This window comes from Bos indicus, chromosome 1 (genome assembly GCF_029378745.1).
Source record: "Bos indicus isolate NIAB-ARS_2022 breed Sahiwal x Tharparkar chromosome 1, NIAB-ARS_B.indTharparkar_mat_pri_1.0, whole genome shotgun sequence".
Taxonomy (NCBI): domain Eukaryota; kingdom Metazoa; phylum Chordata; class Mammalia; order Artiodactyla; family Bovidae; genus Bos; species Bos indicus.
This window is the reverse complement of record NC_091760.1, coordinates 67,138,810-67,164,843: the sequence shown is the minus strand read 5'-3', so window position 1 is coordinate 67,164,843 and position 26,034 is coordinate 67,138,810. Positions and strand designations below refer to the sequence as shown.

The 26,034-nt window shown below is 39.1% G+C and overlaps 2 protein-coding genes across 13 annotated transcripts in view; one reads left to right on the top strand and one right to left on the bottom strand.

Annotated features, from left to right (window-relative positions):
- CD86 (CD86 molecule) overlaps positions 1–3,310 on the bottom strand; it is a 66,872-nt gene extending 63,562 nt beyond the window's left edge. Inside the window, exon 1 of one of the 4 annotated variants that reach the window (XM_019955230.2) lies at positions 3,150–3,310. In XM_019955230.2, coding sequence (XP_019810789.2) covers positions 3,150–3,163 — 14 coding nt within the window. In that variant the 5' untranslated portion in view covers positions 3,164–3,310. The remainder of the gene's footprint in view (positions 1–3,149) is intronic. The other 3 variants (XM_019955063.2, XM_070798507.1, XM_070798386.1) reach the window with 3 other exon arrangements.
- Positions 1–26,034, top strand: part of ILDR1 (immunoglobulin like domain containing receptor 1) — a 283,577-nt gene that overhangs the window by 210,624 nt on the left and 46,919 nt on the right. For 8 of the 9 annotated variants that reach the window (XM_070798045.1, XM_019954680.2, XM_070798010.1 and 5 more), the window contains one exon: positions 1,827–1,972. The gene's annotated coding sequence lies outside the window, so the exon portion shown is untranslated. Of the gene's footprint in view, positions 1–1,780; positions 1,973–26,034 lie in introns of those variants that run through there. The other variant, XM_070798066.1, reaches the window with a different exon arrangement.

Sequence of the window (26,034 nt, the reverse complement as noted above, 5' to 3'; positions counted from 1 at the left end):
TGGGGGCAGGGGGGTGTCTTTGTTCTGGCTCCTCCCAGGGTCCACCTCATCCTCTATGAGAACTATCTGTCAGGCATCTTCTTGCAGTATATCTGCAATTCCACACACCCCATCTGTCTGTTTGATCACCCCAACCTTGGGGGGGTGGGGTTTGTTTAAGTTATGTAGACTCCCCATGAAGCTCACAGCTTGTGGCCTATAAAAGCCTCAGGAGGGTCTCTGAGCCATCTTTTCTCTCCTGCAATAGCTCTTTGCTCCTGGCTTCATCTCTGCATCTAACTCAGGTCTCAGCTGCTTTACCCTCATCCTTCTTTCCAGCATTTGACTTCCTGCTGTGATCAGAGTCATTCTCTGGAAGTGGCTGGACTTGTCCTTGGACTCTGCCTGTTTCATGTCATCTCCCCTGGGAGCCCAGCCTAGGGTTGCCCTGAGATGGCTGGATGGCATCACTGACTCAATGGATGTGAGTCTGAGTGAACTCCGTGAGTTGTTGATGGACAGGGGGCCTGGCGTGCTGTGATTCATGGAGTCGCAAAGAGTCGGACACGACTGAGCGACTGAACTGAACTGAACTGAACTGAGAGGCTCAGAGCAGACTGAACACTTACGCTGGACAAAAATCTTCCTGAATTCTAGTCCTAGCATTGGCATCAAGTAGCTGTATCATCTTGGACAAATGACCTCCCTTCTATTTCTTAATCCTAACTGTAATAGTAATTAACAATATTAATAGTCACTGAGTACTTTTCAAAGCAAGGTTCTAAGTTACTTAGAACCTTACATGGATTATCTCATTAAAATCTCACACTTATCACAATTATCCCCATTACACAGTAAAACACTAAAGAATTTCGATTGTTAAGCAACTTGTCCAAAGTCACACACCTAGAAAGTGAAAGAGTCAGGCACAGAAACCCCAGCACTTTGGTTCCTAAGTGTGGCCACTTAACCCCTGCACTGTTCTTCCTTTTACCATGCAGCTCTCTCTAGAGCCATACTATGCATTTGCAAAATAAGGAAATGAGCATTCTGATCTCTTCCACATAGAATATTTTATGAAAACAGGCTTATCAGGAACTAGTGATTTATGGGTAGAGAGAGTATGTTTTTGAGGAGTCAAGAGACAGTCAAGAAACAAAAAAGTTAATCAAAAATGACCCAAGCCCTAACAATGAAACTCCACAAATTATGAGTGATCATGTACCACTGGACAGCTGACTGCTTTTCTGAAAGAAGCCAGCTATTGGTTATGTTTTCTTAAATATCTAGCTTTATTTTTCTGCCTGCAGATGTGATCCAAATTCAAAAGCACAAAGTAGAAAATAGAAATCATCTGTATTTCTGACTAACATTGTATATAGGTATTATGTGTAACAGTAGTAGCAGTGTACATTCTGGGTTTTTTGTTTTTATTTTTCTGTAAGCGAAACACATGAAGAATTGTTCTACATTAGAAGTTTTTAATGATTGCATGGTATTTCATTATGGATGTTCCATAGTTAACCAACTACTTATGTTTAGACATTTAAGTTGTTCTAAGATTTTCCCTATGAGAAACAATGGCAAGAAAAATATGCTTGAATCCTTACAATAAATTCCTAAAAGTTGAACTACTTGGTTAATAGGCATATATATTTTCAGAGCTTTTGGTATGTATTACTAGATTATCATCTAGAAAGATTGTATTATCATCAGCAAGTAACAAGGGTATAAATGTTCCTCCCTCCTTAGAAATCATAGGATTCTCGCTTGCTTTTCAAAATATTTGTCATTTTGCTAAAAGAAAAATGTCATTTCACTCTTAATTTGCATTTCTTTTATTTCAGATGGGACTAAACGATATTGGCCATTTATATTTTGAAGTTTCCTGCTCATGACCAATTTTCAAGCACTGTGAAACAAAGAGAATCTTAACATCAACAACGTACACAGCGGCCTTTGGTTCTATACACATCTGTAGCATAATTAAGAGGTATCACTTCTATGGTTCCACAAAATCTGTAAATTCTGAAATTGCTTACTTCTTATGTGGGCAATAATTTCACTGGAGGGAAAAGAAGTCTTTACTTGGGAATTAAATTCTAATCTTCTGAAATAAAAGCAGAAAAGCTATCTACCAAACCAGTAAGCATTGGGTAGATGAGGGTTATGTAGATTTTCAAAGAACAATAATAACCAGTAACCCCAGCTGCCACCATCCAAGAGAAGGGTATGTGTGACTTTTTCCAGTAAGTCACAGCCATGGGGGCCTGCCAGGGCTTGGAGATACCCTGTGGTGCAGGGCAAAATGGAAAGAAAGATCTCAGCTTTACTCTTTCTGACCATTGTGATGTTTAGTTAATTATTTAGCTTCTTTAAGCCACAGTTTTCTCATCTATAAAACACAGTGATGATATCATCTGTCTGAGAGTCATGGCAAAGATTAAAATATAGTGAAATCACAGTAAACTTAGAGTATATCATGCATATTTAATACCCAGTAGCAAATTGAATTATTCCACCTCCTTCTGCTACTTTGCCATGCTCAGAATCTCCCATGGCCTGTTTGTGACTCACTATCTGGATTCTGTATTTTCTTCTTACACCTCTTCTTATTCCTCTTCCTTTTTCGTGGCCTTTCTTCTACTGTTTCTATCTCATTCGCCACCCCCAGGCCAAACTGAACTTGGTGTCCACTGAATTTACTCCCTGACATTTGTTATACCTGTACAGACATTTAAAAGTTTCCTGATTCATGAAATCAATAACTGCAACATTTAAATATTTAAAAAGCAAATCTAAAAAATTAAATTATGTAAAAAACCCCTAACAGCCAATAAACATTTTGATATGTCCAGTAATTCACAATCTTTAATTAGTAGTCAAATGTTTTTGGTAGGAATTTTTTTAAATCTCCCCTGCCTTGGAGGTATGGGATCAACTTAGAGTGGTAGAGCAAGAAGGGAAGAATGCCTTCAAGACGTTAGCAAACCTTCCATAGCATAGATGGACCTTTCTCCCAAGTTTTCCTGCCACATAAATATGCCCTTAACACATAATTAGCATTCTTGGGCAAGAAGGACAGAAAACAGCACCATCCTCAACCTCAGCCCGATACTGAGGTCACCTAATTCATAACTGTCTTTCAAAGAATAAGAATGATCACTCACCATTTGAAACGCATTTTCGTTATTTCTGCTGTTGGGGTTACTTCTGGGAATGGACTGCGCTTGTCTGTCCGTCTGTCTGTCTGTGCTAGTCCGCTTTAGAGTGGCAGGAGGAGCAACCCCTCCTACATCCGTGAAAGCCTTCCTCCTCAATGACTGTATAATCTGTAACTTTCTGTATTAAAGGCTGTTCCTCTTTTTTTCTACAGATTTTGCCAACACTTGTGGAAGAAATTTAACCCTTTTCTTGCATTTGAGTGTTTTCACCTAGGTCTAAATGTATTTAAAAAATAATAATTCCGTGGCTTGAGTTCCTAACATGGCATTAAGATGAGATTAATTAAAAATCTCCCCTCTTGAAACTCCCTCAAAAAGCCTAAAAATTAACATAATTAACAAGAGGGGGGAAAAAGACCTCTGCATTTATAAAATGGAATAAAAGAATATCCTATAGATTATGGTAAGACAATAGAAAGTATGATTTAGTATGGATGTGTATTGGAAGTGGGTAGCCTCCCATTGTGATTTCTACCACCAAGATGACAGATTTCACTGGACTTCAGGGACAAGGGGATGTTCTCATGTAAGATCTGCACAACCAAGGAGGGCAAACAAAAACCACCGCTTTTATTAGGTCACTCCTATTATAGCCAAAGATTAAACTGGTCAAAGAAAGGATCCTGAAATAGAGACCTGGAAAAAAAGCAGTATCCTAAAATTAAAAGATGTGCTCTGTGATGACTAGATGGGTGGGTTGGGGGAGGGGAAGGAGGGAGGGAATATATGTATATTCATATAGCTGATTCGGGCTTCCCGGTTGATACTGGTGATAAAGAGCCTGCCTGCCAATGCAGGAAACATAAGAGAAGTGGGTTCAGTCCCTAGGTCAGGAAGATTCTCTGGAGGAGGGCATGGCAATTCACTCTAGTATTCTTGCCAGAAGAATCCCATGGACAGTGGAGCCTGCCAGGCTACAGTCCATAGGGTCACACAGAGTTGGACACAACTGGAAGCAACTTAGCATGCACAAGACACAATTAAGGAACTCAAAGGGTTCAGACTGTCAAAAATATTTTTAAGAATATGATTTTCATTTCAAGAAATCACCATGAACATTTTAAATTCCCAAAACAAGGAAAACTAAAAAAAGGAAAGAAATTCAAGTGGGATGAATGCAGAGAAAGCTAAACCAGTTTGGCCTCTTAATCAACACTAAATGTCAGAAAGCCACAGAATAATAGACATAAATTTTGAGGTAGTGTTCTCTACCCAGATAAGATGGTGGTTAAATGTGAGATCAATAGGAACATATTACTACAGAAAAACTGCAGCAATAAAAACACTACCACTAAGATAACCTTCCCAAATAAATTATTTAAATATGTATTCCAGAATAGTTAAAAATGAATTAAAATTGAAAGTCTAAGAATGGAAAAGCTATGGTTAAAGAAAGAAAGCTTAGGAGAGCTTGAAAGTCAGTAAAACATATAGAGATAACACTAAAAATAATTGTTGTAAATTAGTTTAGAAGATCAGAATGTTTAGAAAAAATCATTAGAGATAGAGTACCTGTATTTTTATAGAAGTTTGAAAGTAACAGGTGATAGGATTTTGAGAAGATGGCAGAGTAAGAAGCACCAGGAATCTCTCTCATTACTGAGACAATTGCAAAGGCAGCCTTTGTCTGATTTAACTATTCTGGAACTCTGCAGTCTATTGAAGGCTCTCAATTTTCAAGGGAAGGTTTGGGCTGTAAACTGTGGTTAATTTCTATACATTTCAGCTGTTGGCACAGAAGCAGATACTCATCTGCCACTCCCAGCTCCACTGCAGGCAACTGTGCACGGTTCCTGGAGCTGCTTGCACAGAGCTTGCATGAGTCAGAATGGACAAAAACAAGGCCCTATACTCCCAACCTCTGGGGTTTATGCTCTGATCCCTGATGGCTGCTTCTGATACACAAGCACAGAAAAGAGATGAGAAGCCATTTTGTTGCACTTCCTCCTCCAGCTGAAATGGCCTACAGAGAGGATTTAAAGGACTGGTCCCCTTTCTCTTCCTTCATTTTTCTCTTTTTCCCCTTTTTGGAGCCAGACATTAAAGACGAAGAAATTCAAAAGCAACTGCCTATATGGGGAAATTGTGAAAGGCAAAGATTCACAAGAGACCTGTGAGAACCTTAACTTTATACCTCAGTCTGATCCTTAGCACAGAGACAAAAAGGAAACAATGTGAAAGGTAGACAATCTGATCTCCAGGGTTAGTACATTATTAAGATTCAAATGTCCAGTTTTCAGTAAAAAAAAAAAAAAAATCATATCCAATGTATATAAAGAAATATAAAGTATTAAAAGAAAAAAATAAATCAACAGAAACTGCTCTTAAATACTTCACGGCACATCTACTAGACAAAGACTTTAAAGCAACTGTCTTAAAGATGCTCAAAGAACTAAAACAGGATGTAGAGAAAGTCAATAAAATGATGTATGAACACAATGGAAGTGCTGGTAAAAGAGTTACAAAACCTAAAGAGAAACCAAAAAAATTATAGAGCTGAAAAGTACAATAACTGGTATTTTAAAATTCACTAGGAGTCAAACCAAAATTTGAGTAGGCAGAAGAAAGAGTCAATGAACTTAAAGATGAGACGAAAAAAATTATCAAGATTGAGAAACAGAAAAAAATAAAGATGAAGAAAAATTATTAGAGGCTAGGTTACCCAAGGAACACCCTGACATTAATCAATATATTCATTGTGGGAGTCTAGAAGGAGAAGAGAGGGAAAAAGGGGAAGAACACTTCACAAATTTCATGAAAGACTTAAATAAAAATATTCAAGTAGTTCAACAAACTCCAAGTAAGATGAACTCAAAGAAACCTATACTGAGACATATAGTGAAACTTCTGGAAAGCAAAATACAAAGAGAAAATGTATTTATTTATTTTTGGCCATGCTAGGTCTCTGTTGCTGTGAGGGCTTTTCTCTGGTTGTGGAGAGCAGGACTGCTGTCTAGGTGTGATGTGGAGGCTTCTCATAGCAGTGCTTCTCTTGTTGCTGAGCATGGGCTGTAGGAATTCAGGTGTCAAGAGCCCAGGCCCAATATTTGTGGCTCATGGGCTTAGTTGCTCCCAGGCATGTGGGATCCCAGATGAGGGATCAAATTCATGTCTCCTGCATTGGTAGGTGGATTCTTTACCACTGAGCCACCAGGGAAGCACCAGAGAACCTTCAAAGCATCAGGTGAGAAAGACTTGTCATATACAAAGTGTTAGTCACTCAGTCATGCCTGACACTTTTCAACCCCTTGGACTGTAGCCCACCAGATTCCTCTGTCTACGGGATGCTCCAGGCCCAGAATACTGGAGTGGGTAACCATTTCCTTCTCTAGGAGATCTTCCCGACTCAGGGATTGAACCTGTGTCTCCTGCATTTCAGTCAGATTCTTTACCTTCTGAGCCATCAGGGAGGCCCCTTTAGGGTCCTTTATAAGATTATCACCATAATATTAATACTTTTTAGAAACCTTGGAGGCCAGAAGGCCATGGGCCAATATATTCAAAGCACTAAAAGAAAAAAGAAAAACCTATCAACCAACAACCCCATATATGGAAAAACTGTCCTTCGAATGTAAGGGAGAAATTAAGTCATTCCCAGGTAAACAAAAGCTGAAAGGATTGTTTACTACTTTATTTTCTCCACAAGAAATGCTCAAGGGAGTCCTGCAGGGTAAAATAAAAGCAAACTAGAAGTAACTCAAAGTTGTACAAAGAAATAAAGATCTCAGTAAAGTTTAATAAACTGGCAATTCTAAAAGCTAGTATCATTAGAACTTTGATTTGTAACTCGATGTTTTGGGTTTTTTTTTTCAAAATAAATAAAACAGAATGTACTCTTATTTAAAAGGTGGAATATTAAAAAATTAGCTGTAAAAGATATGCATCAAAAAATACCTCACAGAAATGTTGAAAATAAAAAAATTGAAAAATATATACCATGCAACTACTAATCGTAAAAAGATTGTAGAACAAAATATTAATGCATTTAAAACACTTATTAGTTTGTATTTTGGGCACACAATGAATAAAGATGTAATTTTTTGATGTCAACAACTGAAAGGGGTGGTGACAGAGCTATAAAGGAGCAAAGTTTTGTTTATTAAAGTTAAGCAAATATAATTCAAATTAGAATGCTACAATTTTTAGATGTTTAAATATAGTCCCCAAGGAAACCACAAAGTTTGGTGGTTATATATACATAGCTATATATAGTTATATAATATATATAAAATGATATAAGAAAGAAATTTGAGCATTTCACTGTAAAAAAGAAAATACAACTAAACACAAAAGAAGACAATAGGGTAGGAAAAGAAGGACAAAAAAAATCTATAAGGCACATAGAAGACAAATAGAAAAATGACAAAAGTAAGTCTCATCAGTAATTACTGATAGTTGAAGACTTCATTAGCCACTCTCCATAATGGGTAGAACAACCAAACAGAAGATAAGCAAGGAAATAAAGGACAGTAATATAAGCCTACCAGATCTGATGAACATACATATAACATTTACCCACAACAACAGCATTGATCTTCTCATTAACACAAGATATTTTCTAGGATAGACTATAAGTTAGGCCTCAAATTCACTTTCAGTGAACTTTAAGAGATAGATATAATACAAAATATGTTCTCAAACCACAATGGAATAATGTTAGAAATCAATAACAGAATCAAAACTAAAAGTTTGCATATTTATAGAAATTAAGCAACATATTTTTAAGCAATCAGTAGAGCAAAGGGGAAATCCCAAGGGATATTAGAAAACCTTAGAGATGAATGAAAACAAAACACATCAAAACTTATGGAATACAGTGAAAACTAGAACTAAGCTGAATATTTATAGCTATAAACACTGATGTCAAAAAACAAGGATCTTAAATTGACAACATAAGGAACCAGAAACTTTACAGCTTAAGTAACTAGAAAAAGAAGAACACACTAAACCCAAAGATAGCAGAAGGAAGGAAATAATAGCAATAAGGACAGAAATAAATGAAAAAAAGAATGTAAAAAATAGAGAAATCAATGAAATCAAAATGTTGTACTTTTAAAAGATAAAAAAAAATTGACAAACTTTCAGCTAGTTGGATTAAGAACATGGAAGATCCAAATTACTAAAATCAGAAGCAACCGAAGGGTCAAAGAAGGAATTAAAAAAGGAATAAAAAATAATCTTGAGACAGACAAAAATGAAAACACAAATTACCAAAATTCATGGTATGCAGAAAATGCAGTTCTAAGAAGGTAGTTGATAGGAATTAATGTCCATATTAAGAAAGAAAAGAAGTTCTCCTTTAAATCTTTAAGAACGTATCAGTAAATTTTAAAATTGTGCTATGTTTGTCGTCTATTTTACTTTACCCATGCTTCAAACACAGTACATTGTTATTATTTTGCTTTATACAATCGCTTATTTTTTAGCACATTTAAATCTAAGAAAAAAATTTTATTTTCTTTTATTTATTCATTATTTCATTAAATTTTTTGTGTATACATTCATATCTCATTTTATTGCACTAGGCTTTATTACACTTTGCATATGCTTCATATTTTACAAAATGAAGGTTTGCAGCAACCCAGAGTTGTCAGATAACGGTTACCATTTTTCAGCAAAAAATATTTTTTACTTAAGGTATATTCATTTTTTAGACATTATACTAATGAACAATTAATAAGCTACAATATAGTGTAAACATAACCTTTATATGTACTCGGAAACCAAAAAAATTGTGTGACTCACTTTGTTGAAGTGATTTGAAATCAAATCAGCAGTATCTCTGAGGTATGCCTGTCAATTCTAACCAATAAATATTCCTTCACCTAAATGACTGTTTTTTTCACATTTCTTGGGGATGAATTTTATCAACATTTATCTGAAATGATATTTCTCCATCATTTCTGAAGACTATATTTTCTGAGTGAGGAACTGGAGGGAATTCCTTGGTGATCCAGTGGTTAAGACTCTGTGCTCTCACTGCCAGGGGCCTGGGTTCAATCCCTGGTCAGGGAACTATGATCCCACAAAATGAGCACTCCTACCCAAGGGAAACAAAAAGAATTGGAATTAACAGTTTTTTTTTTTTCCTTTCAGCACTTTATTTTTTATTTTTTAAAAAAATTTTATTGGGGTGATAGTTCATTTACAATATTATGTTACTTTCAGGTATACAGCAAAGTGAATCTGTTATACATTTATCCACTCTTTCTAATATTATTTTCTGAGGTCAGGCCATTATAGAGCATCGAGTGGAGTTCCCCATGCTGTTCAGTAGGTCCTTATTAAGTATCTGTTTTATACATTGTAGTGTGTGTGTGTCAATCCCAATCTTCCAATTTATCCTCCCCCCCCACCCTACCCCATGTAACTGTAAGTTTATTTTCTACATCTGTAGATAAGTTTATTTGTAGCCTTCTTTTAGCTTCCACGTTTAAGTGATACCAAGTGATATTTGTCTTTGTCCATCTGACTTACTTCACTCAATATGACAAGATTCTGTCCATCTATATTGCTGCAAATGGTCTTTCAGCACTTTAAACATGTTACTCCATTGTGTTCCTACTTAGTTTCAAGTTTCAGGGGGAGAAAAAAATCTACTGTCATTCTTTTTTTTTTTTCCTGGCTGTGTCATATGGTATGTGGGATCTTAGTTCCCTTACTGGGGATAAAACTCAAGCTCCCTGCAGTGGGAGCATGGAGTCTTAATCACTGGACTGCCAGAGCAGTCCTAAATCTGCTGTAATGCTTATCCCTGTTCTTCTGTAGGAACATTTTTTCCCCTATTTTTAAGATTTTCTCTCTGCTTTTGGTTGTCAGCACTTTGAATATTAGTATGGACGGAACTGTTCCCCTCCAGAGTTATATGTTGAAATTCTAACCCCAAGTACATGGAATGTGACTATATTTGAAGATATGGTCTTTAAATGAGGCTGTTAAGAGGGTTCCTAATCCAATCTGACTGATATCCTTATAGGAAAGGAACGTTTAGATACAAAAAGAGACACTATGGGTGACAGCCATGGACAAAGTGATGACCACGTGACCAGATAGCAAGAGGCTGGCCATCTGCCAGCCACGAGGAGATGCCTCAGATGAAGCCAACCCTACCACACCTTGATCTTGAACTTGGAGCCTTCAGAACTGTGAGAAATTAATTTCTGTTGCTTAAGTCACCCAGTCTGTGACATTTTGTTATAATAGCCTAGCAAATACAAATACCAACCATGCTGGCACCCTGATCTTGGACTTTCCAGACTCCAAAATTGTGAGAAATAAATTTCTGCTTAAGCCACCCAGTCTAAGGAATTTTGTTATAACAGCCTGAGTCAACTAGGACAGCCTCATAATTTTTTGTTTAAAATCAGATGTTTTATACAAAATAATAGATGTTGAGGTAAATATGTTTCGTGCTTAGAGTTGAACATGCCTTCCTTCTGCTAGGTCCTTAGCCATGTGGGAGTTGTGTTAATTTTGTCTGGAGTTGAGTTGGGTTTGAAGTTTGTTGTTGATATGGCTCACCTCAGTGTACCATAGGCTTCAGATTTCTCTAATGATACCTTGTGTGGGCCCACACAACCAACACCAGGGTGTTTCTTCACATGTCTGCTCGACACACGGTTTTAACTCATTGTTTTGAGTCTTCCCTTTGAACTGCTCCCCAGGAAGAATCTGTCTTTTGCAGTTCTCCTAGCTATCAGTTCAGTTCAGTCACTCAGTCATGTCCAACTCTTTGCTACCCCATGGACTGTAGCACGCCAGGCCTCCCTGTCCATCACAAACTCCCAGAGTTTACTCAAACTCATGCCCATTGAGTTCGTGATGCCATCCAACCATCTTATCGTCTGTTGTCCGCTTCTCCTCCTGCCTTCAATCTTTCCCAGGATCAGGGTCTTTTCCAATGAGTCAGTTCTTCGCATCAGGTGGCCAAAGTACTGGAGTTTCAGCTTCAACATCAGTCCTTCCAATGAATATTCAGGACTTATTTCCTTTAGGATGGACTGACTGGATCTCCTTGCAGTCCAAGGCATTCTCAGGAGCCTTATCCAACACCACAGTTCAAAAGCATCAATTCTTCGGCACTCAATTTTCTTTATAGTCTGACTCTCACATCCATACATGACCACTGGAAACACCATAGCTTTGACTAGACAGACCTTTGTTGGCAAAGTAATATCTCTGCTTCTTAATATGCTGTCTAGGTTGGTCATAACTTTTCTTCCAAGGAGTAAGCGTCTTTTAATTTCATGGCTGCAGTCACCATCTGCAGTGATTTTGGAGCCTCCCAAAATAAAGTCTGTTACTGTTTCCACTGTTTCTCCATCTATTTCCCATGAAGTGATGGGACCAGATGCCATGATCTTTGTTTTCTGAATGTTGAGCTTTAAGCCAACTTTTTCACTCTCCACTTTCACTTTCATCAAGAGGCTCTTTGTTCTTCACTTTCTGCTATAAGGGTGGTGTCATCTACATATCTGAGGTTATTGATATTTCTCCTGGCAATCTTGATTCCAGCTTGTGCTTCTTCCAGCCTGGCGTTTCTCATGACGTACTCTGCATAGAAGTTAAATAAGCATGGTGACAATATACAGCCTTGATGTACTCCTTTTCCTATTTGGAAACAGACTGTTGTTCCATGTTCAGTTCTAACAGTTGCTTCCTGATCTCCATACAGGTTTCTCAAGAGGCAGGTCAGGTAGTCTGGTATTCCCATCTCTTGAAGAATTTTCCACAGTTTATTGTGATCCACACAATCAAAGGCTTTGGCATAGTCAATAAAGCAGAAATAGATGTTTTTCTGGAGCTCTTTTGCTTTTTGATGATCCAGCAGATGTTGGTACTTTGATCTCTGGTTCCTCTGCCTTTTCTAAAACCAAATTGAATATCTGGAAGTTCACAGTTCATATATTGCTGATGGCTTGAAGAATTTTGAGCATTACTTTCCTAGCGTGTGAGATGAGTGCAATAGTGCAGTAGTTTGAGCATTCTTTGGCATTGCCTTTCCTTGGGATTGAAATGAAAACTGACGTTTTCCAGTCCTGTGGGCACTGCTAAGTTTTCCAAATTTGCTGACATACTGAGTGTAGCACTTTCACAGTATCATCTTTTAGGATTTGAAAGAGCTCAACTGGAATTCCATCACCTCCACTAGCATTGTTTGTAGTGATGCTTCCTAAGGCTCACTTGACTTCGCATTCCAGGATGTCTGGCTCTAGGTGAGTGATCACATCATCATGATTATCTGGGTTGTGAAGATCTTTTTTGTACAGTTCTTCTGTATATTCCTGTCATCTCTTCTTAATATCTTCTGCTTCTGTTAGGTCCATACCATTTCTGTCCTTTATTGGGCCCATCTTTGCATGAAATGTTTTCTTGGTATGTCTAATTTACTTGAAGAGATCTCTAGTTTTTCCCATTCTATTGTTTTCCTCTATTTCTTTGCACTGATCACTGAGGAAGGCTTTCTTATGTCTCCTTGCTGTTCTTTGGAACTCTGCATTAAAATGGGTATATATTTCCTTTTCTCCTTTGCTTTTCGCTTCTCTTCTTTTCTCAGCTATTTGTAAGGCCTCCTCAGACAGCCATTTTGCTTATTTACATTTCTTTTTTTGGGAGGATGGTCTTGCTCCCTGTCTCCTGTACAATGTCACAAACCTCTGTCCATAGTTCTTCAGGCACTCTGTCTCTCAGATCTAGTCCCTTAAATCTATTTCTCACTTCCACTGTATAATCGTTAGGAATTTGATTTAGGTCATACCTGAATGGTCTAGTGGTTTTCCCTACTTTCTTCAATTTAAGTCTGAATTTGGCAATAAGGAGTTCATGGTCTGAGCCACAGTCAGCTCCTGGTCTTGTTTTGCTGACTGTATAGAGCTTCTCCATCTTTGGCTGCAAAGAATATAATCAATCTAATTTCAGTGTTGACCATCTGGTGACGTCCATGTGTAGAGTCTTGTCTTGTGTTGTTGGAAGAGGGTGTTTGCTATGACCAGTGCATTCTCCTGGCAAAACAAAAGGTAAAGCCTTTACCCTGCTTTATTCTGTACTCTAAGGCCAAATTTGCCTGTAACCTCCAGGTGTTTCTTGACTTCCTACTTTTGCATTCCAGTCCCCTATAATAAAAAGGACATCTCTTTTGGGTGTTAGTTATAGAAGGTCTTGTAGGTCTTCATAGAACTGTTCAACTTCAGCTTCTTCAGCATAACTGGTTGGGGCATAGACTTGGATTGCTGTGATATTGAATGATTTTCCTCGGAAACGAGATCATTCCGTCATTTTTGAGATTGCATCCAAGTACTCCATTTCAGACTCTTTTGTTGACTATGATGGCTACTCCATTTCTTCTAAGGGATTCTAGCCCACAGTAGTAGATATAATGGTCATCTGAGTTAAATTCACCCATTCCAATCCATTTTAGTTCACTGATTCCTTAAACGTCAACTTCACTGTTGCCATCTCCTGTTTGACCACTTCCAATTTGCCTAATTCATGGACCTAACATTCCATATTTCTATGCAATATTGCTCTTTACAGCATCGGACTTTGCTTCCATCACCAGTCACATTCAAAACTGGGTGTTGTTTTTGCTTTGGCTCCATCTCTTCATTCTTTCTGGAGTTATTTCTCCACTGATCTCCAGTAGCATGTTGGGCACCTACCAACCTGGTGAGTTCATCTATCAGTGTCCTATCATTTTGCCTTTTCATACTATTCATGGGGTTCTCAAGTCAAGAATGCTGAAGTGGTTTGCCATTCCCTTCTCCAGTGGACCACATTTTGTCCCTTCTCCAGTGGACCACATTTTGTCCCTTCTCCAGTGGACCACATTTTGTCAGTATTCAGCAAGAATACTGAAGTGGTTTGCCATTCCTTTCTCCACCATGATCCATCCATTTTGGGTGGCCCTAAATGGCATGGCTCATAGTTTCATTGAGTTAGACAAGGCTGTGGTCCATGTGATTAGATTGGTTAGTTTTCTGTGATGGTGGTTTTCAGTATGAATGCCCTCTGATGGAGAAGGATAAGAGGGTTATGGAAACTTCCTGATGGGAGAGACTGAGGGGGAAACTGGGTCTTGTTCTGATGGGTGGGGCCATGCCGGGGTCCTGCCCCGACTGATCCAGGGTATTCGAAGCGGGGACGGCGTCGGCGACCTATTTATTTAAATATTTTATCAAAGATATAAAGAGTAATAGGATGAGGATAGCTCAGTAGGAAAATTCAGTGGAGAAAAGAGGCTGAGTAGCTTGGTTTACGCGGGAGACCAATAAAACTTCAAGACAAGAAGTTTGCACCACTTACGTAGGCCGCAGGCGTCCTTCCGTTCTCCCGAAGGAGAGGAGACACTGAGGCCTCCCCGGTCGGATCTTAGAAGCCCAGGCATAATTAGTAAGCATGGTGGGTTCCGCGCTCCAGATGGAGACTCAACCAGAGTGAGAGAGAGAGCGACATGGGGAGACCAGTATTTCGAGAAACTGATCCCAATTCTTTATTTTCCATGGTCTACTTTTATACACTGAGATGTTATGCAAAAGTCACGCAGGGTCAGCAGTCCTGACTTTTACCAAAGTCAGGTGCTTCATACAAATGTATACAGAGGTCTTAGGGGTGTTACATCATCTTCTGGCCAGGGGGGCCTGCTGACAATTTACGACCCTCTCCTTGTGACAGCGGTCAGTCAATCAGGACACTTATTTCTCCAGGGCTGATTATTCTCAAAACAGATGCCACCCAAGTAAAGTTACATTCCTACAGGGTGAGGGTGTAGTGGGTTTTAGTTAAGGAAAGAATTTACTTAGCCTAAGGTCTAACGTGATTAATATCAAAGGTTAATTCTATATATTCATTAATGTGTGTAAAGGCAGGGGATATGGAGACTTAGCAACAAACATTGGCTCAACAAATGAAAAACCCTTCACCAACACAATTTCTAATTAGCCCATTATACTTATACTAATAGTTTTCTAACTTCTGTAAAGAACCTGTTTTTAGAGGGTTTAAAGCATCTTGTGCCTCTCACGGTTGGGAGGCTGTGAGCGATCACATGTGGCTGGACGAGCCTGTCAGGCAGGCTAGAGAACCTTCAGAGGAGTTTGTAGGTTAAAACACTCTTATCACGCCCAGGAATTATTATTAACTGGAGCTCTAGGTTAACTCCTTCTCCGAAAGAGGTGGTGGGGGACAGCCCCCCGTAAAGTCAGAGGTGTAGGTAAGAGCACAAAGTAGTAAAGTAGGCAGGCTCTGGTTATGGGGGCAGATGCTCGAGGAGTTCCAGGGGGACTCCTGAGGCTCGATCCCGCCTTTGCGTATGTCGAGCCTCCTTCCTCATGACCTTTGTCACGGGCGGAGTACCTCACTCTGGCCCCCAACAGGGCCATGCTCAGTAAATCTTTAATCCAATTTTCCTAGCTATATTCTTATTTTCAGTTAAGTTCAGTTCAGTCGCTCAGTCGTGTCCGACTCTGCAACCCCATGAATCGCAGCACGCCAGGCCTCCCTGTCCATCACCAACTCCAAGAGTTCACTGAGACTCACGTCCATCGAGTCAGTGATGCCATCCAGCCATCTCATCCTCTGTCGTCCCCTTCTCCTCCTGCCCCCAATCCCTCCCAGCATCAGAGTCTTTTCCAATGAGTCAACTCTTCACATGAAGTGGCCAAAGTACTGGAGTTTCAGCTTTAGCTTCATTCCTTCCAAAGAAATCCCAGGGCTGATCTCCTTCAGAATGGACTGGTTGGATCTCCTTGCAGTCCAAGGGACTCTCAAGAGTCTTCTCCAACACCACAGTTCAAAAGCATCAATTCTTCAGTGCTCAGCCTTCTTCACAGTCCAACTCTCACATCCATACATGACCACAGGAAAAACCATAGCCTTGACTAGACAAACCTTTGTTGGCAAAGTAATGTCTCTGCTTTTGAATATACTGTCTAGGTTGGTCATAACTTTTCTTCCAAGGAGTAAGCGTCTTTTAATTTCATGGCTGCAGTCACCATCAGCCGTGATTTTGGAGCCCAGAAAAATAAAGCCTGACACTGTTTCCACTGTTCCCCCATCTATTTCCCATGAAGTGATGGGACTGGATGCCATGATCTTCGTTTTCTGAATGTTGAGCTTTAAGCCAACCTTTTCACTCTCCTCTTTCACTTTCATCAAGAGGCTCTTTAGTTCCTCTTCACTTTCTGCCATAAGGGTGGTGTCATCTGCATATCTGTGGTTATTGATATTTTACTTAGTGCTTATCAGAGTGGTTACAGAGGAGGGGTGTGAGGAAGGCAGAGTTCTCTGATGTTCTCTTTGTTTCAGTTTTAGGCAGACATTGTGAACCTCATGGGCTTTCACTAGTGTTCCCATCCCTCCTTCAAATCTAGTGCTGGGCTAGAACCTACTCTTGAGTTTTTCCTAGGGGTAAACACTGTTTTTCTATTTTTTTCCCCCTAGTGGCAATGGGCTTCCACCAGTGCCTCACAGACACAGTTTCTGTTTCCATTATCCCTGCAGATTAAGCCTTTTGTTCCCTAAGGAAGATAAGATAAATGGGTTTGGGCAGAGTTTTGGCAGCAATTTCTAATCCCCATCACTCACTCATTCCTGTGAGGAAAATTTCCTCAAGATTTTCTCCAGTTTTCCTTGTGAGCTCCTGGTGATATTCTTACAGAAAAACCCTGCAAGAAGATGAGAACTCCCAGGGGCTTCACTGTATCACACAAACCTGCACTCAGTCTTTAGCAACTTATTACAACTTTCCAGCTGATTCTTGTTGACATGAGGCATCTGGAGACCTCTACCCCAGGTAATTGGCTTCCTGGATGGCTCAGTGGTAATAAATCTGCCTGCCATTGCAGGAGACACAGGACATGCAGGTTTGATCCCTGGGTCTGGAAGATTCCTGGAGGAGGAAATGGCAACCCATTTCAGTATTCTTGCCTGGGAAATCCCAAGGACAGAGGAGCCTGGAGTGCTGTAGTCTATGGGGTCACAAAGATTTGGACACAACTTAGCAACTGAGCATTCATGCACACCCCAGGTAATCAGATCCTGTTTTTCCGTGTAGGAGCTTGTCTCTCCCTAAAATTTGGGTTCCCTTTTTGCCCGGTCATGGCAGTTCTAAGAATTCAAGAGTCTTCATTGGTTTGTAGTTTATCCATCATTTTCTTATTGTTAGGGTGGGAAGAAGTCTCCTTATAACTTTCTACATCTTCTGAGTTGAAACTAAAATTAATCTCTGTAATTTTTCATGTACAATTTCTGGGCTCAACAAAAATGACCGGATACACAAGTTTGCTGAACAGAAGGTTAGTATACAAAATCAACTTGACTTCTATATGCCAACCACAAATAATAGAAAATAAAAATTTTTAATGATACAGCTTGCCATCAAACAATGTCAATAGAAATAAACCTCATGAAGATGTATGGCATTTCTACCAAGAAAAAAACCCCTAAAGGAATTATTAAGATAAATTGAAAATATAAAAAAAAATGGAGATATTAGAGGGCTCAAAATATAAAACGTTAAATTTCACAAATTGACCTATTGATGAAAGGCAATCCCAATTAATAGCCTAGTAGGTTTTTTTCTGGAAATTATTGCACTGATTCTAAAATGTATGTGGAAATGCAAAGAGCTAAGAATAGTCTAGTCAGTCTTGGAGAAAAAATGAGGTAGAAAGACTTGCTGTAGCAGATATCAGGACTTTTTATAAAGTTCTGATTAAAAGAATGTGGTACAGGCACAAATATAGACAAATAAATAGACCAGTGGAAGAGAATAGAGAATCCAGAATCAGACACACATGTATCATACTTGATTTTTTTTAATGTTGACACTGCTGAGCAATGGAGAAAGGAATTAGTTTTCAGTGATTGGGCTTTGTCAATTGGATATTCACATAAGAAACGATGAAATTTAACTCACCCTTCCACCCCTTACCTAATTCACACCTTAATTCTATTTGTATAATAGACTTTAAAGTAAAAACCAAAATATAGTCCTTCTAGGAGGCAACAGAGGACAATATTTTCATGAACCTAGGGAAGGCAAGTATTTCTTAAATGAAATACTAGAATCTTAAGCACATTAAAGGAAAAGATTTACAAATTTATATATAATAAATAAATAAAAACATTAAAAAATACATTTGTTCATCAAACAAATCATTAAGAGAGCAAAATGGCTAGTCAAAAATTAGGAGAAGACATTTTTAACCACAAAAAGGACTATAACCCAGACACAGGAGAAACTCCTAAATATCAAGAAAGTGATTGAAAAATAAGCGTAAGATTCAACTAAAGCCAAAAGTAAGATATCCAAAGGCCAATAAACATATGAGAGAGTGTTCAGTTTCATTAGTTGTTAGGGAATGCAAATTAAACCACAAGGCAATACCATCACACATCTACCTATAGAGTTATACTTGAAAAGACCATTGGTTCCAAATATTGCCACGGATGCTGAGCAATGAAAACTTTCACACACTGATATATGGGTATGTGGGTAAATTTGGAAAAAATCTTTGTCATCTTACAGAATGATCTCTGTTCGCTTCCAAGGCAAACCATTCAATATCACAGTAATCCAAGTCTATGCCCCAACCAGTAATGCTGAAGAAGCTGAAGTTGAACGGTTCTATGAAGACCTACAAGATCTTTTAGAACTAACACCCAAAAAAGATGTCCTTTTCATTATAGGGGACCGGAATGCAAAAGTAGGAAGTCAAGAAACACCTGGAGTAACAGGCAAATTTGGCCTTGGAATATGGAATGAAGCAGGGCAAAGACTAATAGAGTTCTGCCAAGAAAATGCACTGGTCATAACAAACACCCTCTTCCAACAACACAAGAGAAGACTCTATACATGGACATCACCAGATGGTCAACACCGAAATCAGATTGATTATATTCTTTGCAGCCAAAGATGGAGAAGCTCTATACAGTCAGCAAAAACAAGATCAGGAGCTGACTGTGGCTCAGACCATGAACTCCTTATTGCCAAATTCAGACTGAAATTGAAGAAAGTAGGGAAAACCACTAGACCATTCAGGTATGATCTAAATCAAATCCCTTATGATTATACAGTGGAAGTGAGAAATAGATTTAAAGGCCTAGATCTGATAGATAGAGTGTCTGATGAACTATGGAATGAGGTTCGTGACATTGTACAGGAGACAGGGATCAAGACCATCCCCATGGAACAGAAATGCAAAAAAGCAAAATGGCTGTCTGGGGAGGCCTTACAAATAGCTGTGAAAAGAAGAGAAGCAAAAAGCAAAGGAGAAAAGGAAAGATATAAACATCTGAATGCAGAGTTCCAAAGAATAGCAAGAAGAGATAAGAAAGCCTTCTTCAGCGATCAATGCAAAGAAATAGAGGAAAACAACAGAATGGGAAAGACTAGGGATCTCTTCAAGAAAATCAGAGATACCAAAGGAACATTTCATGCAAAGATGGGCTCGATAAAGGACAGAAATGGTATGGACCTAACAGAAGCAGAAGATATTAAGAAGAGATGGCAAGAATACACAGAACTGTACAAAAAAGATCTTTACAACCCAGATAATCACAATGGTGTGATCACTGACCTAGAGCCAGACATCCTGGAATGTGAAGTCAAGTGGGCCTTAGAAACATCACTACGAACAAAGTTAGTGGAGGTGATAGAATTCCAGTTGAGCTATTCCAAATCCTGAAAGATGATGCTGTGAAAATGCTGCACTCAATATGCCAGCAAATTTGGAAAACTCAGCAGTGGCCACAGGACTGGAAAAGGTCAGTTTTCATTCCAATCCCAAAGAAAGGCAATGCCAAAGAATGCTCAAACTACCACACAATTGCACTCATCTCACACGCTAGGAAAGTAATGCTCAAAATTCTCCAAGCCAGGCTTCAGCAATATGTGAACCGTGAACTTCCTGATGTTCAAGCTGGTTTTCTAAGGCAGAGGAACCAGAGATCAAATTGCCAACATCCACTGGATCATGGAAAAAGCAAGAGAGTTCCAGAAAAACATCTATTTCTGCTTTATTGACTATGCCAAAGCCTTTGACTGTGTGGATCACAATAAACTGTGGAAAATTCTGAAGGAGATGGGAATACCAGACCACCTGACCTGCCTCTTGAGAAATCTGTATGCAGGTCAGGAAGCAACAGTTAGAACTGGACATGGAACAACAGACTGGTTCCAAATAGGAAAAGGACTACGTCAAGGCTGTATACTGTCACCCTGTTTATTTAACTTATATGCAGAGTACATCATGAGAAACGTTGGACTGGAAGAAATACAAGCTGGAATCAAGATTGCCAGGAGAAATATCAATAACCTCAGATATGCAGATGACACCACCCTTATCGCAGAAGGTGAAGAGGAACTCAAAAGCCTCTTGATGAAAGTGAAAGTGGAGAGTGAAAAAGTTGGCTTAAAGCTCAACATTCAGAAAACGAAGATCATGGCATCTGGTTCCATCACTTCATGGGAAATAGATAGGGAAACAGTGGAAACAGTGTCAGGCTTTATTTTTCTGGGCTCCAAAATCACTGCAGATGGTGACTGCAGCCATGAAATTAAAAGACGCTTACTCCTTGGAAGGAAAGTTATGACCAACCTAGATAGCATATTCAAAAGCAGAGACATTACTTTGCCAAAAAAGGTTCGTCTAGTCAAGGCTATGGTTTTTCCTGTGGTCATGTATGGATGTGAGAGTTGGACTGTGAAGAAGGCTGAGCACTGAAGAATTGATGCTTTTGAACTGTGGTGTTGGAGAAGACTCTTGAGAGTCCCTTGGACTGCAAGGAGATCCAACCAGTCCATTCTGAAGGAGATCAGCCCTGGGATTTCTTTGGAAGGATGATGCTAAAGCTGAAACTCCAGTACTTTGGCCACCTCATGGGAAGAGTTGACTCATTGGAAAAGACTCTGATGCTGGGAGGGATTGGGGGCAAGAGGAGAAGGGGACGACAGAGGATGAGATGGCTGGATGGCATCACTGACTCGATGGACATGAGTCTCAGTGAACTCTTGGAGTTGGTGATGGACAGGGAGGCCTGGCGTGCTGCGATTCATGGGGTCACAAAGAATCGGACACAACTGAGCTACTGATCTGATCTGATGAAGATTGAATACATGCTTATTCTACTGGTAGTCTACTGTTGCATAATAGCAATACTGTTTTAGTAACTTTAAATAATATATATTCTCTTATTCTTTCTGTGGGTTAGGAATTTGACAGTAGTTTAGCTGTAGAATTTTGGGCTCAGGGTTCTCAGAGTTTAGTTAAGATATCAGCTTTTCTGAACACTTGACTGCTGCTAGAAAATTTCCTCCCAGGATAGCTCACTCACACATCCATTGGCAGGAAGCCTTGCTTCCTCAGTGTGTGGGCCTCTCCATAGGACTACCTGAGCATCTTCATAATATTGCAACTGGTTTCCCCCAGAGGAGACAAGGAAGAAACTGTAATGCCTTTTAGGACCTAGTCTCAGAGGTAACACAGTGTAACTTCTGTTATTTTATTCATTAGAAGTGAGTCACTTAGTCCAGTCTATACTTGAGGGTCATGAATTTAGGCTCCCCCTTTTGAAGACAGGAGGGTCAAAGATTTCATGGACATATATTAAAATCACTACACAGAAAAGGGAATCTATTACACTGTTGGTGGGAATGCAAATTGATATAGCCACTATGGAGAACAGTATGGAGTTTCCTTTAAAAACTAGGAATAAAGCTACCATATGACCCAGCAATCCCACTATGGGGCATATACCCTGAGGAAACCAGAACCGAAAAAGACACATGTACCACCAGTATTCACTGTAGCACTATTTACAATAGCTAGGACACAGAAGCAACCTTGATGTCCATTGGCAGAGGAATGAAAAAGGAAGTTGTGGTACATATATACAATGGAATATTACTTTGATACAAAGAGGAATTTCCTTCAAAAAGGAATTTTGAGTCATTTGTAATGAGGTGGATGAACCTAAGAGCCTATACAAAATGAAGTAAGTCAGAAAGAGAAAGACAAATATCATATATTAATGCATATATGTGGCATCTAGAAAGATAGTACTGATGATCCTATTTGCATGGCAGCAAAGGAGACACAGACATTTTGGACACAGTTGTGGGTAGGAGAGGGCGGGATCATGTGAGAGAGTAGAACTGAAACATACACATTACTATGTGTAAAACAGCCAGTGGGAGTTCGATGTATGACTCAGTGACCCAAAGCCAGTGCTCTGTGACAACTGAGAGGGGTGGGATGGGAAGGGAGGTGGAAAGGGGGTTCAAGAGAGAGGGGACATATATATGCCTAATGCTGATTCATGTTGCTATAAGGCAGAAACCATCACAATATTGTAAAATAATTATCATCTAATTTAAAAAACAAAATATAAAATAAAATCACCACACATACCCTATAAACTGATCATTTGACCCTGAAATATAGAAGCAAAAATGGGTTGGTGTGTGGCCTCCAAAACATTTGTAAGTATTTTATACCATCATTATTCATAATAGCCAAATTGTAAAAATAAGCAAAGTATCTATCAACAATATAATGGATAAATAAATTGTGGTATATTCTAACAATGGGAAACTATTCAGAAATGAAAAGTAATAAATTACAGATTAATAAATTATAGGTACATGCAAAACCATAGAAGAATCTCACTAATTCTTTTGCTTGCTAACTTTTTGCTCACTAATATTAAGCCAAAAAGACAAACTCAAAAAAACTGTACTATTATTTCCTTTATATAAATATTAAAAGAGGCAAAACCAGAATGCAGTGGAAGAAGTCAAGATGGTGATTACCTCTGGAGAAGAGGAAGGAGGGAATGACTAAGAGGGGTAATGAGGAGGACCTTCTGAAATGGGGTTAACTGATCTATAACTTGCCCAGAATAGTGGTTGCAAAGGTGTGTTTATAGTGTGATATTTCATTGAGTGATACACCTTTTATTTGTGCAGATTTCAGAATTGTTTTATACTCTAAATTTGGAAAAATTCTAAACGCTACTAAGAAAGGAAAAATAAAAATACTCTTCAGGCAAATTCAAAACAAGTCTTTGTGCTAGATTTGGCTTGCAAGTAGCCAGTTTGTAATATCTGCTTTAGTCCAGGGTTGGTAAATATGATATTCAGTTGGCCTCAAACTATATGGGTTACAGTAGCCTTTGACGGTATCATAAATCTATTCCTGTAGAATTTAGAATAGTTTAATGTTGATTCTGGAAGAGAACTTCTGGATCATTTGATCCACTGATTTTGCAAATCAGGCAGAGGCAACCCCTTAGATATTTCACAGAATAGTTTCTCAGAACACAGTTTAAAAACTACTGATCTAGTTTAACTCGCTTTTACTACAAATAAAGAAACAGGCTTAGAGAACATTTGCTGCTGCTGCTGCTGCTGCTACTAAGTCGCTTCAGTCGTGTCTGACTCTGTGCGACCCCATAGATGGCAGCCCACCAGGCTCCGCCATCCCTGGGATTCTCCAGGCAAGAACGCAGGAGTGGGTTGCCATTTCCTTCTCCAATGCATGAAAGTGAAAGGTGAAAGTGAAGTCGCTCAGTCGTGTCCGACTCTTAGCGACCCCATGGACTGCAGCCTACCAGGCTCCTCCATCCATGGGATTTTCCAAGCAAGGGTACTGGAGTGGGGTGCCATTGCCTTCTCCGAGAACATGTGTTACTACTGTTATAATTGTTTAGAGCTATTACTTCGTGGTAATGACCTGAGATTCACTGCCATTTGAAGGTACTGTACTGCCCTGATGGAGAAGCCAAAAAAGGGGCAAAGTTACACCTCTCAGAACCATGGTTTTTGAAGTAGAGACTCCTATTCTGTCACTTGAGGTGGTGGCAAAGCAAAGTTACTAAAGAGAAGCTGAGGTGGGAGATGTGTTGGAAAGTGTTTCATTTAGGGACTGCCCTGGGGAATACCCTGATTGGTAGCAAATACATGGGGCATTCTCTGAGCCAGCACACCCTTCAATTAGCTTCTCAACTCTGGCTGCACATTAAAACCACCTGGGAACTTAAAAAAAAAAAAAAAAAAACCTGTTTCCTGGGCCTCCCTCATAGACTATTGAATCAGAGTCTTGAGTGTGCTGCAAAGAACTGGATATTCTGACCCTTATTGAGCTTTACAGAGATGTGCATGGACTGAGCTCATTTTCTCAGAGGAGCTCTGAGTTTACACAGCAAACCAGGCCTTGACAAAAGAGAAAGAAACGTTAGAAAAGAAAAAAAAAATCCCTTTCATGGTAGCAAAACTGTGGGCTTTCTGCCTTGGTTGCTATGACCTGAGAACATGGACCTCTTCTCTATGGCTCCAGCCTCAGGAATGCAGACACCTTCTCCCCTCCTTAGAAGAAAATATTGAAAGAACCAGATTCTTAGACCTTTCAATGACAAGTGTGATTACAGAATGAGTTTCATGCTTTGGCAGAACATGGAGTCTATCCCTCTGCTCAGAATCAGCAGAGCCTGGCAGGACCCTTCTCTGAAGGAGGTCAGTTACGTGTTGGCTCTGTTTTTCTCTGTCCAGTGAAGGGACCCTGACGTCTCCTAATCTGGCTTCTTCTCACCTTTGAACTGCAGAATGCCAGAGGTGGGAAGGACCAAGAAGGTTATCTTATGCAGTTTCCCATTTGATAGATAAAAACCTCGAAGCCAAAAATGGCTTACATAGAGTAACACTGAATGCCAGTGGAAATGTCATGACACAAACACTTGGTCTGATTCTACATCCAGTGCTCACTCTCTTTTTTCGTCTTGAAAGTAAATAACTCTTACAATATCAGTTATAAAAAATAATATAACTGGTACTACTTATACCACCTAAATGTAGCTGATTTTATACTTTTAGCATATTTGTTTCAGATATTTAAAGAAATAAAACATCACAGATTCAGCTAAAGTCCCTTCCATTTCTCTCCTCCCTCCCTCTCAGGAGTAACAACACCCTAATGCTGGTGAATCCCATTTCCCTGAATGTTTTTATACTTTGTTCTACATATAAATGAATCTTCCATAACACTGCATGATATTGTTTTGTGTCTTAATATTTGACAGAGAAGTATCTTGCAACATCTTTATTTATATGGTATTATATTTTTAATGTTCATCTGTGGTATATATCTAGTTAATTAATTTTAACAGTGCAATATTATCTCATTCCATTTATAAGCCCCATAGTATTATTTCCCGCCAGTAGAAAGTTGTTTCCAAGTTTTGCACAAATTGCTTTGCAATGAACACCCTTGCACATGTGTGCACAAGAGTTAGAATATCTATGGAGTGGAGACCTAGAGGGGAATCACAAGATCCTAGGATATGTGCATCTTTAACTTTACGAGGTTTTGTCAAATTGTTCTCCGCAATAGTTAAACCAATTTACACTTCTCACATCTTTACCAATACTTGGTAGGTTTAGACTTTTACATTTTAACCAATTTGTTATATGTGAAATAGCATTTGTTGTTGAGCATCTTTTAATATGTATAATACTATGTCAGTTCAGTTCAGTCACTCAGTCGTGTCCAACTCTGCGACCCCATGGACTGCAGCATGCCAGGCCTCCCTGTCCATCACCAACTCTCGGAGTTTACTCAAATTCATGTCCATTAAGTCGGTGATGCCATCCAAGCATCTCATCCTCTGTCGTCCCCTTCTCCTCCCACCTTCAATCTTTCCCACCATCAGGGTCTTTTCCAGTAAGTCAGTTCTTCGCATCAAGTGGCCAAAGTATTGGAGTTTCAGCTTCAACATCAGTCCTTCCAATGAAGGACTAAGTCAGAATACTAAGAATACTAAGTCAGATTTCCTCTAA